We start from the raw sequence: 18,371 nt of genomic DNA, 5'->3' as shown, positions 1-18,371 counted from the left end.
TGATGAAAGGAATCTGTTTCATTTCTTAGATCTTTTATATCTCGTTAGCCTATATGTACACCATTATCGAAGAACTCGCAAAGGACCAGACTCTGAGAGCAAAGATAATGTAAAATCCTTGATTTGAGGATTAACAAACAAAACAACATGTGCTTAAGAAAGCAAAATTGTTTTAATATTAAAAACATGTGAGAATGGATGATATAATAAAGGACATGATGAACATGGACCTTAAACCAAAAAAAAAAATGTGGATGTTCTAAGTCTTAGAGGCAGGGTGGATTTATCTTAGTATAAGAAAATCTTAACAAGGAAGTGTTTTTGACAAGAGATGTCAGGACACTTTCCCCTGTATTAACTCAATACTCTTTGAGGGTTAAACATACAGAAAATTGAGTAGACCAAGTGTTTTGCTTTAAAGACGTGTTGTTAATATTGGACAAGGTTTAAAAATTATTCTTTGGGGCATATTCTTCCAAGTAAAGGTTCTTGGAGTTAAATTAGATATTTTCCCAAAAGTATTCCTGTTAGATCATCAGAAGTTTTTGTTTTTTGTTTTTTTTAGTAAATCTCACTCCAGTATTCTAAACTGTGTATGAAGCAAAGAAAGATTGTACCTCCTAAAATGAATTATTCAGAGTACTCTGGATAGAAAAGTAATAATCTTAAAATGTGGACAATATTCACTACCAAATGGAGGTTTAAAAATATTTCAGTTTCTGTATATATAATTTCTAGATCAGGTTAATAATCGAAAATAGAAAAAATAACTGACCTGAAATTTTTATTAATAGTAATGTTGCTTTTTTTTAAGGTGTGAATAACAGTGATGAATTATTTGAGAGGTAAATATCTTAAGAATTAATTCACAGTTTTACTTAATGTTAGGTATAAATTATGTGTTCTGGAAATTTTGTTGTTCATATGTATGTAAACTTCTACACTACATATTTTTTGTGGATTAAAGGAAGGTAATTCACATTGGGAATGGGGTGTTTTAAGATAGCAGTCCCCAACCTTTTTGGCACTAGGGACCCGTTTCTTGGAAGACAGTTTTTCCACAGACGTCAGGGCTGGGGGATGGGTATTGTTCAGGTAGTAATGGGAGCAGTGGGAAGTGGCAGATGAAGCTTCTCGCTCACCCACCACTCACCTCCTGCTGTGTGGCCCTGTTCCTAACAGGCCACGGACCGGTAGCAGGGTAGTGGTCCACAGCCCCAGGGTGGGGCCTCCTGTTTTAAGAAACTGAGGATTGTTATATTGTATCCCTTACTGTTCAGCATAGGTAATTAGAATACAGTAGCTTATATTTGCTACATTTTCTTTTACTAAGTATGTATTATATTTCAATAGGCAGGACAGGTTGTTGTCGTAGTTGTCCCAGTTGTCCCCTAGGCCTTATGTTTGCTCCTTTGAGAGTGCATATGAAGTTATCAATTACTGATGATGAGGCTTTTCCACCGAGGATTACTGGAATTAAAGCAATAGAAGGAAATTACTTATATGTTTATCATTTTATATGGTCATTTATACTCTTGGAGAGCATAGTTTTACGTGTTCATTTTTGCTTAATGTAATTAAGTTGTAGATACTGATTTATATCTCTCATACTGCATTTGGGAATGAAGTGTTTCAGTAGATCCACTCCAGATGAGTGAACTGACTGATATTGCAGACATTATCAATGACCTTATAACAAAAGATGGAGTTTCCAGTGAAGAGCTTGGCTTAACAGAACAACAGGCGAGGAGCATCTCCAGGTAATCATTGAATAATTCATTTTCAACCTGCTTAAAATGTTTATGGTTAAAGAATATTTAAAATTGACCATAATTTATGTGATTTTTTTTACCTCTTCATTGGCATATAATTGCTTTACAATGTTGTGTTAGTTTCTGCTTTACAACAAAGTGAATCAGCTATATATCCCTATATCCCCTCCCTCTTGAGCTTCCCTCCCACCCTCCCTATCCCACCCCTCTAGGTGGTCACAAAGCATCGAGCTGATCTCCCTGTGCTATGCAGCAGCTTCCCACTAGCTATCTGTTTTACATTTGGTAGTGTATATATGTCCATGCCACTCTCTCACTTTGTCCCAGCTTACCCTTCCCCTTCCCCATGTCCTCAGGTCTATTCTCTACGTCTGCATCTTTATTCCTGCCCTGCCACTTGGTTCATCAGTACTGCTTTCTTAGATTCCATATATATGCGTTAGCATATGGTATTCGTTTTTCTTTTTCTGACTTACTTCCCTCTATGACAGACTCTAGGTCCGTCCACCTCACTACAGATAACTCAGTTTAGTTCCTTTTTGTGGCTGAGTAATATTCCATTGTATATATGTGCCACATCTTCTTTATCCATTTATCTGTCGATGGACACTTAGGTTGCTTCCATGTCCTGCATATTGTACATAGAGCTGCAATGAACATATTGGTCCATGACTCTTTTTGAATTATGGTTCTCTCAGGGTATATGCCCAGTAGTGGGACTGCTGGGTCATAGGGTAGTTCTATTTTTAGTTTTTTAAGGAACCTCCATACTGTTCTCCATGGTGGCTGTATGAATTTACATTCCCACTAACAGTGCAGGAGGGTTCCCTTTTCTCCACACCCTCTTCAGCATTTATTGTTTTAGATTTTTTGATGATAGCTATTCTGACCGGTGTGAGGTGATACCTCACTGTGGTTTTGATTTGCATTTCTCTAATGATTAGTGATGTTGAGAGCATCTTTTCATGTATTTGTTTGCCATCTGTACATTTTCTTTGGAGAAATGTCTATTTAGGTTCTCTGTCCATCTTTGGATTGGGTTTTTTTTTTTTTAATATTGAGCTACATGAGCTGCTGTATATTTTGGAGATTAATCCTTTGTCAGTTGCTTCATTTGCAAATATTTTCTCCCATTCTGAGGGTTGTCTTTTCATCTTGTTTATGGTTTCCTTTGTTGTGCAAAAGCTTTTAAGCTTCATTAGGTCCCATTTGTTTATCTTTGTTTTTATTTCCATTTCTCTAGGAGGTGGGTCAATAAGGATCTTGCTGTGATTTATGTCCTAGAGTGTTCTGCCTATGTTTTCCTCTAAGAGTTTGATAGTGTCTGGCCTTACATTTAGGTCTTTAATCCATTTTGAGTTTATTTTTGTGTATGGTTTTAGGGAGTGTTCTAATTTCATTCTTTTACATGTAGCTGTCCAGTTTTCCCCGCACCACTTATTGAAAAGGCTGTCTTTTCTACATGTATATTCTTGCCTCCTTTGTCAAAGATAAGGCGACCATATGTGTGTGGGTTTATCTCTGGGCTTTCTATCCTGTTCCATTGATCTGTATTTCTGTTTTTGTGCCAGTACCATATTGTCTTGATTACTGTAGATTTGTAGTATAGTCGGAAGTCGGGAGCCTGATTCCTCCAGCTCCGTTTTTCTTTCTCAGAATTGCTTTGGCTATTCAGGGTCTTTTGTGTTTCCATACAAATTGTAAAATTTCTTGTTCTAGCTCTGTGAAAAATGGCATTGGTAATTTGATAGGGATTGCATTGAACCTATAGATTGCTTTGGGCAGTATAGTCATTTTCACAGCATTGACTCTTCCAATCCAGGAGCATGGTATATCTCTCCATCTGTTAATGTCATCTTTGATTTCTTTCATCAGTGTTTTATAGTTTTCTGAGTACAGGTCTTTTGCCTCCTTAGGTAGGTTTATTCCTAGGTATTTTATTCTTTTTGTTGCGATGGTAAATGGGATTGTTTCCTTAATTTCTTTTTCTGATCTTTCATTGTTAGTGTATAGGAATGCCAGAGATTTCTGTGCATTAATGTTGTATCCTGCAACCTTACCAAATTCATTGATTAGTTCCAGTAGTTTTCTGGTGCCATCTTTAGGATTTTCGATGTATAGTATCATGTCATCTGCAAACAGTGACAGTTTTACTTCTTCTTTTCCAGTTATATTCCTTTTATTTCTTTTTCTTCTCTGATTGCTGTGGCTAGGACTTCCAATGGTATGTTGAATAAGAGTGGTGAGAGTGGACATCCTTGTCTTGTTCCTGATCTTAGAGGAAATGCTTTCAGTTTTTCACCATTGAGAAAGATGTTTGCTGTGGGTTTATCGTATATGGCCTGTATTATGTTGAGTTAGGTTCCCCCAGTGCCCACTTTCTGGAAAGTTTTTATCATAAATGGGTGTTGAATTTTGTCAGAAGCTTTTCCTGCGTATACTGAGATGATCATATGGTTTTTATTCTTTTTTTAAAAAAATAGATTTATTTTATTTATTTTTGGCTATGTTGGGTCTTTGTTGTGGCACGCGGGTTTTCTCTAGTTGTGGCGAGTAGGGGCTACTCTTCGTTGCAGTGCGCGGGCTTCTCATTGCGGTGGCTTCTCTTGTTGCAGAGCACAGCCCGTAGGCGCGTGGGCTTCAGTAGTTGTGGCTTGCAGGCTCTAGGGCGCAGGCTCAGAAGTTGTGGCACACAGGCTTAGCTGCTCCGCAGCATGTGGGATCTTCCCGGACCAGGGCTCGAACCCGTGTCCCCTGCATTGGCAGGCAGATTCTTAACCACTGTGCCACCAGGGAAGCCCAGTTTTTATTCTTTAATTTGTTAATATGGTGTATCACATTGATTTTTTTGCGTATATTGCAGAGTCCTTGCATACCTGGGATAAATCCCACTCCATCATGGTGTATGATCTTTTTAATCTGTTTCTGGATTCTGTTTGCTAGTATTTTGTTGAGGATTTTTTGTGTCTATGTTCATCAGTGATATTGGTCTCTAATTTTCTTTTTCTGTGATATCTTTGTCTGGTTTTGGTATCAGGGTGATGGTGGCCCTGTAGGACAAGTTTGGGAGTGTTCCTTCCTCTGCAGTTTTTTGGAAGAGTTTGAGAAGGATAGGTGTTCAAACTCTTTTCTAAATGTTTGATAGAATTCGCCTGTGAAGCCATCTCTTCCTGGACTTTTGTTTTTGGAAGATTTTTAATTACAGTCTCAATTTCATTACCTGTGATTGGTCTGTTTATATTTTCTAATTCTTCCTGGTTAAATCTTGGAAAGTTATACCTTTCCAAGAATTTGTCCATTTCTTCCAGGTTATCCATTCTGTTGGCATACAGTTGCTTGTAGTAGTCCCTTATGATCCTTTGCATTTCTGCAGTGTCAGTTGTAATCTCTCCTTTTTCGTTTCTAGTTTCATTGATTTGAGTTCTCTGCCTTTTTTTCTTGATGAGTCTGGCTAAAGGTTTATAAATTTTGTTTATAAGAACCAACTTTTAGTTTTATTGATCTTTGCTATTGTTTTCTTTTTTTCTATTTCATTTATTTCTGCTCTGATACTTATGATTTCCTTCCTTCTACTAACTTTGGGTTTTCTTTGTTCTTCTTTTTCTAGTTGCTTTAGGTGTAAGGTTAGATTGTTTATTTGAGGTTTTTCTTGTTTTTTGAGGTGAGCTTGAATTGCTGTAAACTTCCCTCTTAGAACTGCTTTTGCTGCATCCATAGGTTTTGGATCATTGTGTTTTCACTGTCATTTGTTTCTAGGTATTTTTAAATTTTTTTGATTTCTTCAGTGATCTCTTGGTTATTTAGCAGTGCACTGTTTAGCCTCCATGTATTTGTGTTTTTTACAGTTTGTTTTTCCTGTATTTGATTTCTAATTGATTTCTAATTTTCTGATTTTTTAAGGAACAAATTCAAAGCTTAAAATAGACTTTTTTCTTTGTAAATACATTTTGTGGTGTGTGTGTCATTCCTCCCCCTCCTCCAATATATAGACTGGTTTATTTAACTAATATAGCACATCTGTATCCTTTGAGTTTTCCCAAGGTCTCATCACCCTGAGTACAACATAGATTTAATCCTATTTCATCTTAGAAGGATTAATGATTTATTTCATAGTACTTTACCCTAAATATGAACCCTTAGAATACATTTTAAACAGCTTTTCCTTGGAACATTAAGTTAAAATGTTTTTCCTTGTAGCCTTTCCTGGGCCCACAACTCATTCCTGATAGAATAAAGGCTGCCTCTTCTACTAATGCTTCTTTGGGATACATATGCCTTTTGGCTTATTGCTTCATTGGGGGCTGGTTGGGTAGGGTACCCTCTGCCTGGCATGTACAAAGAGTCCAGTCTTTCAGAAGGAGAGCAGGTGTTCAGTATCAGCCACATCGTCTGTATGCATGACCCATCTTCCAGTTAGGATGGTGTCTTCTTCGCATACTTGGTGATGAGTCTGCCCCAAATTCCCGTCTACAACACCTGTTTTTTGGGGCCACTCTCAGTACTCTTTGTGTAGAAGCCAAGATGGGATTAGATGTACAAAAGATTTACTGAGAGAAATGCCTGTGAAGGGAAAAATAAGAAGTGGGGCGAGGCATCAGACCCCAATGCAGTTCTGACCCCTGCCTGTGAAGGAGAGAGGGTTGGGTAAGCAATCCCAGAGTATAGTATAGCTCTAAGCGTGTTTCAGCTGGGTCAGCGGTGAGATATCATGCCAAAATCGCCCATCAGAGGAGTCCTGTCTCTGTAGATCGGGGCCAGCCACGACATCCCTTCCACACTCGGTTGTTAGCTCGGGTTGGCCCTTGGGAGGTGCGGCCTGGGCACAAACGTGAGGCCAGATCCAGAGAAGCATCGGTTTAGAAGTCATCTCTGTAGTATAAGTTTTGGAAGTGACTGAGATAGTCCAGAAATAGATTATAAGTGAAGAAATCCAAACCAGAACCTTCAAAGACATTAATATCTCATGGTGAGCAGAGAAGAAAGGCACCAATTTAAGAGGCTGCATCGTGTTTTGAGAGTTAGAGAAAGACCCAGGTAAGAGAGAGTTCAAAGCAGGAAGGAGAAGCCAGTTGTACCAAATTTATAGAGAAGTGCAGTAAGGTGAAGACTGAAGAGGCTGTCAGTGACCTGAGATCATTGTCAGTGGATTTCATGGGACAGGTTGTAGCAAGTTGATTAGACATCATGAGTGTATGACTCTTCAAGATGGGGCAGAATCAGTCCAAAGAAACAGTATTTAGTTGTGATACTTTTTATCTCCATAACAAATTTAACATCAAGTGATGCCCTGCTGGTTAAATTTCTTAGGATTCAGCATCCCTCTGGTAGACGTCCACAAAGAACTGAGAAGGAGAGAAAAGCGATTCAAGTCTGGATGAAAAGAAAACGAAAAGAAAGGATGGCAGAGTACTTGAATCAGCTAGCAGAAAAGAGAGGGCAAGAGCGTCATCCTTTCTGCCCCAGGAGCAACCCAGTAAGTCTGCAGTGTCAAGGGTAATGGAATTATCACAGAATATGTGTAATTTTTTCCCTGGCAAGTATTCAAGAAAAGGATTAACATCATTTGGATGCATTTTTTTGTTTGATAGAAAAGTCAGCATTTTACTTAAGCCTGGAAAAGTTAAGAAATTACCTTAACAAAATGTAGCAGGAAATTCTACAAACCATGTTCTGTTGAACTATCTTAGAGTGTTTTTTCTCCCTGAGGCTAATTATGGCTCTAGCATTTTATTTTATTTTTTATTAATTAATTTATTTATTTGGCTGCACCAGGTCTTAGTTGTGGCATGAGGGCTCTTAGTTGCTGCGTGTGGGATAGAGTTCCCTGAGCAGGGATTGAACCCGGGCCCTCTGCATTGGGAGCACAGAGTCTTAACCACTGGACAGCCAGGGAAGTCCCGTGGCTCTAGCATTTTAACCAAATGAAGAGGTCGAGGGGTTGGGTGACCAGCTGGAGTCACTCCCTTAATCTTCAATGAAAGTCAGTGGCAGTTGAACAACAGTGTGTGTAGTAAAGCTATTTTAAAAATCAATTTTCTCTCCATAAGTTATCTACAAAAAAATCTATTAAAGTATGGTCCAGTTATGAACCCACAGAACAGTGGCACTTCTGTGTGTGTGTTTCAACTGTCCTTTAAACTGTCAACATTCGTTTCCTGAGCCCTGACTATGGACATCACCATGGCCAGGTCAGAAGTGTTTTTCTTCAGAAGGTGAAACAAAGCAATGTTACTTTGATGATTATGTAACTGTGAAACTCACATTTAGATTACACTTGGATTATAGTTTATCTTTTACTTTGTCACCTGAAATAAAATATAATAGCACTTCATCTTTTTTCAGCATCATGAGAGGAACGTATTCTGTAAGTGAATTTTCCAGATAAGGTTGTCACATTTCAGCACCAAATGGTGCAAAAGTAGGTGAACTGTTATTTAAAGAGTGTAATTTACTTACCTGTGTCTGGAGAGAGCATGCTGATGTTAGATGACATTTTGTTGATAGATCTGGGGACATGGTAATGACCTTCAGGGCTACTCAAAGACCAGAATCTTACAGTGTGTGTGTATATGTGTGCTCCTCCACCCCACGGAGGGTGAGTTTGCATATCACCCTCCCTGTCAGCCAAGCAGATTCCCCAGATGGTTAGAATTGTATCCAAATTTAGAATAAATGAACTCTGAGGGCATTGGGACTGTTTTGTTCATAGACTTTGTGACATCTCCTTCAGTATCGCAGATAATTGTTTATTTTTAGCTTCTGTTTGGGTAAAGGTATGGAACTAGTGAGGGGTTAATGTAATTAGAATTTTCATTTTCATTTTTATCAGAAATCAATAAGACCTTAAATTTATTGTTGACTACGGTATAGGACCTTGAGAAAGTGAATCCACTTCTGCATGTACGTTTTTATATACATAATTGTATGTGAAAGGACTTACCCTCATTAGTAATTCAACAGTAACTCTTAATGTTCTGGAATAAGACATATATAGCTGATGTTGGCCAGTTTACCCTGTGGTGCATAAGTTTTGAAGAGTTTACGAGTCACAATGAACCCACTATAGTAGGTTTCTCGTGAACATTTTAAAACATTAAAGTGATGGTTTTAAATGTCTGACTCATTTCTGCTTTTATCAACCAAGCTGTTGGTAAGATTAATCATAAGACAGAGTACAAAGTATGGGTGTCTCCATCCTTAAAATGTTCCTATTTTCCATTTTAAATGCAGCTGATAAGGATCTCTCCTTTTGAGAAAATACATTAGTTTAACTACTAAAATAGACTTTGCATTCCATTTATTAAATTGGATTTTATTTTAATTACATGATGCTTTAATTTAACATTTTCATATTTTGTGCTGGGATAGTAAGCTTCATCAAATATGACAGTGTTTTGTACTGTTTACTAAATAACAAAATTATGGTTTAACTGCCTATTAAAATATATTAGTGGAATTTTCATGTTTTCCAAGGGTCATAATGGTTTAATTATTTGAACTGAACAGTAATGAACTAACTGGTTATTTCTTGTGCAGTTTTACATGACTTCAAGGGAAATCAGGTTGAGACAAAAGATGAAGCACGAAAAAGACAGGTGATTTTGGTGGTTGCACCCTGATCATTCTCTCTCTTGCTTGCTCGCTCAAGGCCATAGATAATGCCTTAGGGGTTCTGGTTTGCACAGTAGTCCCTTTTTTGTTGATAAACAGAAAATTATGGGAGCTAACTGCAAGGAAAATAATTAGATTCCAATAGCCTTTTTCAGAATTTGCTTTCAAATATTATTTATTCCATTCAATTTTTATACCTTATTTCTGCTATTCCCCTCCCTCTCACAATCCAGATATGTATGTGCATTTTGAAAATACCCCAAAGGCCATAACTACAGATGCCTTTAATAATACCTCCCAATGGTTTTCAGATATCTGAAATTTGAATTTGTATTGAAATGCATTGAAGAAAATAAATGCTATGTGGTCTTTGAACGCTATGTTCCCTCTAGAAATATGAACTGAAAGTGACTCTTTTACTAAATGTTGTTTAATTCTTTCTCTAAAGATTGCTGCTCTCTGACCACTATAGTCGTCGAATCTCACAAGCATACAGTCTGATGAATGAACTGTTATCTGAATCAGTACAGCTTCCAGCAACTGCACAGAAACTATTGCCTAACAAACCGAGACCTGCTCAAATTCCCAGAAGGCAATGCTCCCTTTCTCCAAGAGGGTAAGACAAGGTTTGGCACGTCATTTGGCAAGATAACGTCAAGCGTGATAAGTGTGAAGCGCTATTGTGACTCAAGCTCAGTGGACTTGTTCTGAATTATGATAATAAAGTGAAGGGGAAAATGGTGCCGTAATTATGAGGTCTTCATTAGTTTTAATCACCAAGGAAAAAGACAAAAATGGCATTAAATGTCTAATTAAGATATAACAAAGCACTTCTGTATGCCTAATACAATTATTATATCCATTCAATCCTGTTTTCTTCTTTTTTGTAGTTTTTGTTAATAATTCCTTCTGTAATTTGCCTCCTAACTGCTCCCCTGTTTCTCTGCTGGGCTCCATTCTTGTAGAAACAGATAGTCATCACCAGCTTACCACTTCTTCCTCTTCTTCCCACCCAGTTATGGCTGATTTAATTGTAGATACTGTTATATGTTTCTTCTTAAATTAATGGCCTGCATTAGGTTTGGATATTAGTTCATTAGGGAAGAATTAATTAAACATAGATACTAAAGAAAACTACCCAAGTGTAAAGTTTCTTATATATGGCAAACAAACACAAAATTATATTTGTTAATGACCCATAAGGAAGAAATGAATTGCCAGTATAGTGTTGTTAAAAATTACCACCTTTGACAAAATAATTGATTAGGATTGTAAACATAATCACGTAACTTAAGAGCCTAGAGGAAATGCTACCCGACACAAAGCTAGATGTAATCAGATTACTTGTGTGTGTGTAATTTGGGGTGTAATCAAAAGAGCAGAGACTCCCCTTGAATATTTCCTAGACTAATGCATGGTATTTAATACATAAATAACTGCCAAATGCAGTTAAAATGGATAGAGAGATAAAAACAATTTCTTTGGAAAAAAATGAGTGAAGTTGGAGCTATGAGGAGAATTATACACTGAATGCATCACTAAGGTACAAAATGAACGTATTAATCTGAGCTGGAATTTACATCTTTTGAAATATGGTAGTTTATCACTGATAGAAGATTCTAGGAATATAATAACTGTGTAATTTCTACTTTAGAGAGAATCGACATGATCACAATTTTCCAGTACATAGACCTGGAAAAGTCAGATATATATCCATCAAACCAAGTTATACCCAAAAGGGGAGACTTTTGGGGCAAACTCAAGGCTCACCTTGGCCATGTGGTAAGACTGAAAACTTTTTTTTTATCTTGTGTAATTTGGACCTATTCTTTCTTGTCTCCAAAGTTGTGTTTTCGTTAGTAAAAGTTGTAAATCTTAGTGAAAAGCAGTTCCCATTTCAACAGAATGCAAGGGATTGATAAAGAGTTGGTGGTACTGGGATTTTGTTCTGTTGCTTTGAAATGAGAAGACCCTAGGAATATTTTTAAACTAATGGCCTTTTTGTAATAGAATTTGAACAGTCAGTTCTGTGTGATATGACTTATTTGGGAATCTATTTCTTTTGTGTGGCTAAAGATGTAGGCATTTTTACAAATTAAATTCTGATAGATTTCTGGATGGATATATCATAGAGTAGGAATAGAACAGACGCAGGTTGAAATAGTATCGTTTTTACCCTTTTTGAATATTCTTTTCCACATTTGAAGCTATAGTGTCTGTTATTTATTACTAGCCTTCCTTTAGTTCATTTTGCCATATGTGGGTTTTGATTACTAAAGTAAAACATACTTATTTGTTTAAAAATGTATAATCATAGTTAACATGTAGTATACATATATACAGCTAAGAATGTATAATAATAACTAATGTGCCAGGTTCCATTTAAGCACTTGAATTACAACTCTGTGAGAAAGGTACTATTATGTTCCCATTTTAAGCAAGAGAAAGCCAAGGCAGAGAAAGTTGAAATAACTGCCTAAGATCAGATATCTAGGAAGTGGTAGAGTCTAGATTTAAACCCAGTCTGGGTCTAGAGCCTCCACACCTAGAACCTGAACTTTAGTATGCACGTTAACTGAGAAAATTGAAGTATCCATATATTACAGTCTTTTTTTTTTTGCGGTACGCGGGCCTCTCACTGTTGTGGCCTCTCCCTTTGTGGAGCACAGGCTCCGGACGCGCAGGATCAGCAGCCATGGCTTCTGGGCCTAGCCGCTCCGCGGCATGTGGGATCCTCCCGGACCGGGGCACAAACCCGTGTCCGCTGCATCGGCAGGAAGACTCTCAACCACTGCGCCACCAGGGAAGCTCTATTGCAGTCTTTTTGATGGAACTTTATAGTTTGGTTAACTCTTGCTTTTGATTGGTGAATTACAATAAGAAAACACTGTTCTTTTTTAAACTAGAATTTTAAAATAGTAACCATTTAAAAATTTTTTTAAGTTTTATTTTATACCTGATACTTTTACCAAAATTAAATAAAAGAAATACCCAAAATTGGAAAAGATTTTAAACTTGAATCATGGTTTCTTAATGTCAGATGGAAAAGTCTTGGATTATGGGGAAATATGTCTTTTTCTTGGACCTGTCCAATGTCAGGCCTGTATTGTTACCTTGCACTTGGCTGGGCTGAGGCCTTGGCCCTCTTTGGTCCCCTTACCTGTCCTTGCTGAGCTGTGCTTGATGAGGTGGTCCTGCTGCCCAGGGACTCAGAAGTCCTCAGTGACCCGTACCTCACACAGATAAGTCCAAACCCTCTCCCTGGCCTTTAATGTGTCCCCTTCTGCCTCCTTAGCCTCCTTTCCGCATATAATCCGGATGATCCATAGCACTTACAGGCTTGTTTTCCAGACACATGCTGTGTGCTCCCATTCCTGCCTTGAAAATTTCCCTTATACCTTAAATGCCTCCCCTCTGTGTCTTGGAAGACATCCCTAATTTTAATTCTTTAGCTCTTCCAACCCAGTGTAATGAATTTTAACATCCATATTTTCATTTTTAAACTGGCTAATACTTAACTTGCATGGTAGTTGTGAATATTAGAGACAAATAGTAGCATTGGTAACTAATATAGTTATTTTTTTTTGTCCTCTGAACCCTCAGTCATGTGTTTCTGCCCCTCTTGAGGCACTACTGCAACAGGTCTTATGTTGTAGTTACTTATAAACTTGGTTATGTCCCAGGATAGACTAAATGTTTTGAGGGTAGCAACACTCTCTACATCTTGTGTTACCCCTTCACATTGAACAAATGAAATAATTGAATAACTGGATAAATGGGGAAAAAAAGCCTATTTAGCTTTTTTGCTTAAAAATAGCTATTTATAAACTAATTATTGTTCAAGAATATTAATGGGCAGGTATTGCAGTATTTATACTGTGTCATAGAACACCATATGCCTAACTATTATCTGAGCTGACCTGTCACTCAGCTTCCTGGACCTCCAAGGCAAAGGTAGGAGAGGCAACTTGAGGGACTGTGAACACACTGACCTCCCTGACTGCCTCTGCCACATCCAGAACCCAGCCATTCCCCTGACAACATTCAACGGCAATGGGGGAAACTGGGCTCTTCCAGTCAGTGATACAGACAACATGAGCCCGCTGGGGCAAGTTTAGTTGTTACACAAGTGGGAAGTGAGGATCCATCAAGATTTTAAAATTCCCTGCAGTTCTTCTGTAAAAGAAGTTTTCCTGAAAATTCTTTGAGTTCGACTATATGTTGCTGTCTTTTATTTATTTATTTGTTAAATTTATTTATTTATTTATTTTTGGCTGGTTGGGACTTCGTTGCTGCGGGTGGGCTTTTCTCTAGTCGCGGCGAGCAGGGGCTACTCTTTGTTGTGGTGCGCCAGCTCCTCATTGCGGTGGCTTCTCTTGTTGTGGAGCACGGGCTGTAGGTGCGCGGACTTCAGTAGTTGTGGTTTATGGGCTCTAGAGTGCAGGCTCAGTAGTTGTGGTGCACGGGCTTAGTTGCTCCGCGGCCTGTGGGATCTTCCCGGACCAGGGCTCGAACCCATGTCCCCTGCATTGGCAGGCGGATTCTTAACCACGGCGCCACCAGGAAAGTCCCAACTATCTGTGTTCTATAAAGCAGTATACAGTTTTTGGCTAACTTCTTCAGCCCTGTGCGCAAACTGTTAGTTTTCTTTCTTTTTTTTTGCTTGTTTTGTGTTTAATTCTGTCAAAAACAATACATAAGGACTATATGATAAGTATCTGAGAGGCATTATAAGCATAAATAATAGGTCTAGCCTTTGAAATCATCCAGGCCTAGGTTCATAGCCCAGCTCTGCTGCTTACTTTGTGCTCTCAGATGTGTTTTTTAAATCCTACCACATAGAGCTGTTGAGGATCATACATAAAACATTTTGTATAACATAAACAGTAAATGGTTGCTACTAATCCTGAAATTTAAGAAACCTTAGTTGATCATTCTCTTCGCATTTTATCTAGGTGTTTACTGGAAATAGGCTTATACGCCTGGCTTTTCCAGTTGCCAGAGATGTTGTCAGGGTACATTTGCCATATGAGAAAGGTCCATGGTTGTGCTATAAGGATACCAAGTCTCAAAGTAGACTTTCCCTTCCTTCATGTGCACTTTTGTTTTCCTTTCTTGGTTCAAATCAACCACGATTTATTGGGCCCCTACTAAGCAGATTTCTGTCCTCAAAAACTTACAACATGAAAGGTGCATATGGAAGGCTAAAGAAGTTCACCTGTCTTTATAGGAACTGCTACTTTTACCATACAGAGGAAACCTGGTGGAGCCAAAATGGCAGTAAGAAAGGCTGTGCAGTCTCCAGTTACCATCCGAGAAGGTATGGGATAAAGATTAGAAAGTTCTTGAGCTTAATACTAAAAATTTTAAAATCATAAATCACTCTTAGAAATGTCAAATACAGATTTCAGTATGAAGAGTGTGGCTAGGTGGTGGTAATGGGCTTAATAAGCACAGTGCTGAACATAAAAATAAGTACTCAGGAAGGTGCTGTGATCACATAGCCATGGAGCACACAGACCCATAAGTTTCGCCCAATTAGCTCTGCTCTGATGGAGAGAGAGGGAAACTATACGTCATTATCTCAGTCTCCAACATCTCCCCGAGCCCACCCCTCAACTGCTGTTACTCTCCACAATTTAAAAAACAGTTTCACATTCATCCTCCTATTAGCTGTCAGTAACAACCCGGGTAGATAGTCGGGGCAACTCTTATCCCCATCTTACAGCTGAGGAAGCTGAGGTGTAGAGAAGTCAAGTAGCCTGCTCAAATCCCCTTAGAACAGTAGAAAGAACAGCTAGCAGTTACAGAGAACTTACTTGATGCCAAGCGTTGTATTAACATCTTATGTGCATGATCTCATTTAACCCAGTGAGGTGTCTTTGAATTAAAGACCTAAATTTGATGGGAATGATGATGAAAACACTGATTCATATATACCATAAAAATGAAGAGAGATGTGAGTTACTCTGTTCTGTTCTGACGCCTCTCTCCACTGCTGTGTCCTTTCTTTGCAGATTCTTCTTTCAGTTCACGTCACATCTCTCTTCAGCTGTGTCTAATCTGCTGTTTAACTCATTTATCAAGTTTTAATGTCGATGGCTATACCTTCTAGAAATTCTACGTGGTCCTTTCCATACTTTCCCCCATTGTATGCATTAAAACCCAAGCCTCCAGTTACTGGGATTAATTTGAGTCCTAGAAGCATCATTTCCTGTGCTTTTAATTTTATAATCCCAGGCTAGTTTTTTTCTTTCAAAGTCTCTCATTTTAATCTTTTGTTAAGATGTTTTCTAATTTAGAATACCCCATAGCTTTTTATTCTTTTCTAAGCAAATATGGAACAATGTTTATTTTAACAGATAAAATGCCCCAAAATACAATGTTACCCCTAAAAATAGCTGAAATTATATGTACCTTTGTATTGTATTATGAAGCCTCCAGAGACTCAGGGTTTTGTGTTCTTGAAGTGAGTTATGACCTAGCATGAGGCCTTGCCCATATAAAGGCAAAGAGAAGTATTTCTTTCATTGTCCAGTGTCCAGCCCCTGAGAGTATGACTCCAGGTTTCTAGCTTGGGTGTTTGTCTAGACTGTGGCCTAATAATTGGCCCAGGTTGGGCAAGAGAAGGAGTACGGTTTTCTTCTAGGGGAGGTGGAGCTAATGGACTCAGGGTTACTGTTCAGTTTCAGACTCCTCAGGCAAGAGTCTACAGAGTTGTTTGGCAATAAAGAAACAGAGGCGGCGGGCTTCCCTGGTGGCGCAGTGGTTGAGAGTCCGCCTGGCGATGCAGGGGACGCGGGTTCGTGCCTCAGTCCGGGAGGATCCTGCATGCCGCGGAGCGGCTGGGCCCGTGAGCCATGGCCGCTGAGCCTGCGCGTCCGGAGCCTGTGCTCCACGATGGGAGAGGCCACAGCAGTGAGAGGCCGGCGTACCGCAAAAAAAAAAAAAAAACAGAGGCGGCATTCACTCTCCTACAGAGAAAGATGCTACTTTAGGGGAAGCTGGTGCACTTTCCCACTAGTTTCCACTGTGGGGTTTCTTCTTGATATATCACTTACCTTTGACCTTAGAAAGCTTTCCCTGGCCATGTTGGGGTAGGAACACCCCACCTACCACAAAGGAGAAGCTTTGCACATGCTCCGTTTCACAGAATTTTTTTCATATTGTATTTTTATCTCAAAATTGGATATCCCAAATAAATCTAGAGAAATGCACTTTGATCTGAAGCAAAGGAAATTACAAAGCCACCCCTGTGTAAAGCAAGGTGACAGAAAGCCAGTGTTAGCCTCTCAAGGTTTGTAGATACCCCATAGGTAAAAGTTTACCCTAAAATGTAGGCTTATTAACCTTAGTATCAGCCGACTTGGTGATGATCTGTCATTCTTTCTAGATGGCAGTAATTATGTTCATTTGACAGAACAAGAGTAGCAAAGATTAGATACCAAATTAATTGCAGCGGAGATAGGGGTGGGATTAGTTAATGGTCACAATCTTTGCTAATCTCTTATCATACCTGGAAGACTTGAAGGAACAACTTCAGCACCCCGCCTCCGTTATTTTCATCTACTCTGGAGGGACAGCCTACCCTTGTAGTTACAATACTGCTTAACTACCTGTTGGTTTCTCTTCTTTTTTTTTTTTTTTTTTTTTGCGGTATGCGGGCCTCTCACTGTTGTGGCCTCTCCCGTTGCGGAGCACAGGCTCCAGATGCGCAGGCTCAGCGGCCATGGCTCACGGGCCCAGCCACTCTGCGGCATATGGGATCCTCCCGGACCGGGGCACGAACCCGTATCCCTTGCATCGGCAGGCGGACTCTCAACCACTGCACCACCAGGGAGGCCCGGTTTCTCTTCTTTTTATCCTCAGTCTCAACCTTTTCTGTTTTACCAGCTGTTTTTTTTTTTTTTAAACACAGTGTGTTCACATGTGCATTCCGATTGTGCATTCATAGATATTTTTTCTTTCACAGTTTTTCAAAAATTGTTCCTTAGTAATATTTACTGAAATAATTATTTTAATATGAAACTTTCAGTCACACCCCAAAATACTCAGTGGTGTCTTTAAATAGCAGAAAAAAAAGTGAGCCCTTTTTCAACTAGAGCACAGTCCTCACATTGGATTCTAAAGTGGTGACCACAGGTGCTACAGAATGATGTTGACCTTATTTCCGTTTCAGACCCTTGGGTCTAATCAAAAGAAGAATCCCTAAGGCCTCTTGTACTGCCACCCTTCTCCCTGTAACCCAAGAAGCAAGCCATTGGAAAGCTGCTGCCTTGGGGATCCAGATAAATAGACCTGTTTCTCACTTACAGATGTGAAGATTATCCAGCAGAGCCCTCTAAGTACTATTCTTCCCTCACCCAAAAGAACTGAAAGTTAACATATTAGCTTAGGTTCTGGGCATAGATCATCTCTCTCATCTTGGGCAAATTACATAACCTCCTCCCTAAGCCTCACCTTCCTTATTTGCAAAATGGGGATAGTAACTGGTTCCCCACAGGACTTTCATGAAGAATATTTATTCTGCAGCAGTCTGTTGAGCTCCTGCTACTTACCAGGCACTGTTAGTCAGGAACAACGCAGACGGTAGCACAAAATAAGATATGGGAGACCTTGAAGGTCTCTTTGAGAAGGTGTCATTGGAGTGAAGATGCTGAATGTTGAAAAGGCGGTTGTCACGTAATAATAAGGAAGAACAGTTCCAGGCGGAGAGAAGAGCAAGTTCAAAGCCCTGCTACAGAGGCAGTCTTGATAGATTGCCTGGATTGGATTTTACTCTGCATCCAGTGGGACTCCATTGGAGGGAATTAAGCAGGGAGATAATATAATTTACATTTTAGAACATGTGGGAGAAAAAGAACAGAAGGCAGCAGACAAGCACAGAGATATTCCTTGGAGTAGCGTTATAATAATAAAAATGGGGGGAAGTCATTCGATTTGGAATATAGAGCATTTCCCGGAATAGGGCAGAAATTAACAGTTTGA

The 18,371-nt window shown here is 39.0% G+C and overlaps 1 protein-coding gene across 8 annotated transcripts in view; it reads left to right on the top strand.

The window, feature by feature from the left end:
* Positions 1-18,371, top strand: part of CPLANE1 (ciliogenesis and planar polarity effector complex subunit 1) — a 138,504-nt gene that overhangs the window by 103,725 nt on the left and 16,408 nt on the right. For 7 of the 8 annotated variants that reach the window (XM_081231049.1, XM_081231050.1, XM_081231051.1 and 4 more), the window contains 7 exons: positions 815-845; positions 1,629-1,760; positions 7,080-7,245; positions 9,309-9,367; positions 9,832-9,999; positions 11,038-11,165; positions 14,614-14,703. In XM_081231049.1, coding sequence (XP_081087175.1) covers positions 815-845; positions 1,629-1,760; positions 7,080-7,245; positions 9,309-9,367; positions 9,832-9,999; positions 11,038-11,165; positions 14,614-14,703 — 774 coding nt within the window. The remainder of the gene's footprint in view (positions 1-814; positions 846-1,628; positions 1,761-7,079; positions 7,246-9,308; positions 9,368-9,831; positions 10,000-11,037; positions 11,166-14,613; positions 14,704-18,371) is intronic. The other variant, XM_081231048.1, reaches the window with a different exon arrangement.

The sequence above is a fragment of the Mesoplodon bidens genome (genome assembly GCF_964165515.1).
Source record: "Mesoplodon bidens genome assembly, chromosome: 4".
Classification (NCBI taxonomy): Eukaryota; Metazoa; Chordata; class Mammalia; order Artiodactyla; family Ziphiidae; genus Mesoplodon; species Mesoplodon bidens.
Note: the sequence above shows the minus strand (reverse complement) of the source record. Positions and strands in the feature narration are given on the sequence as shown.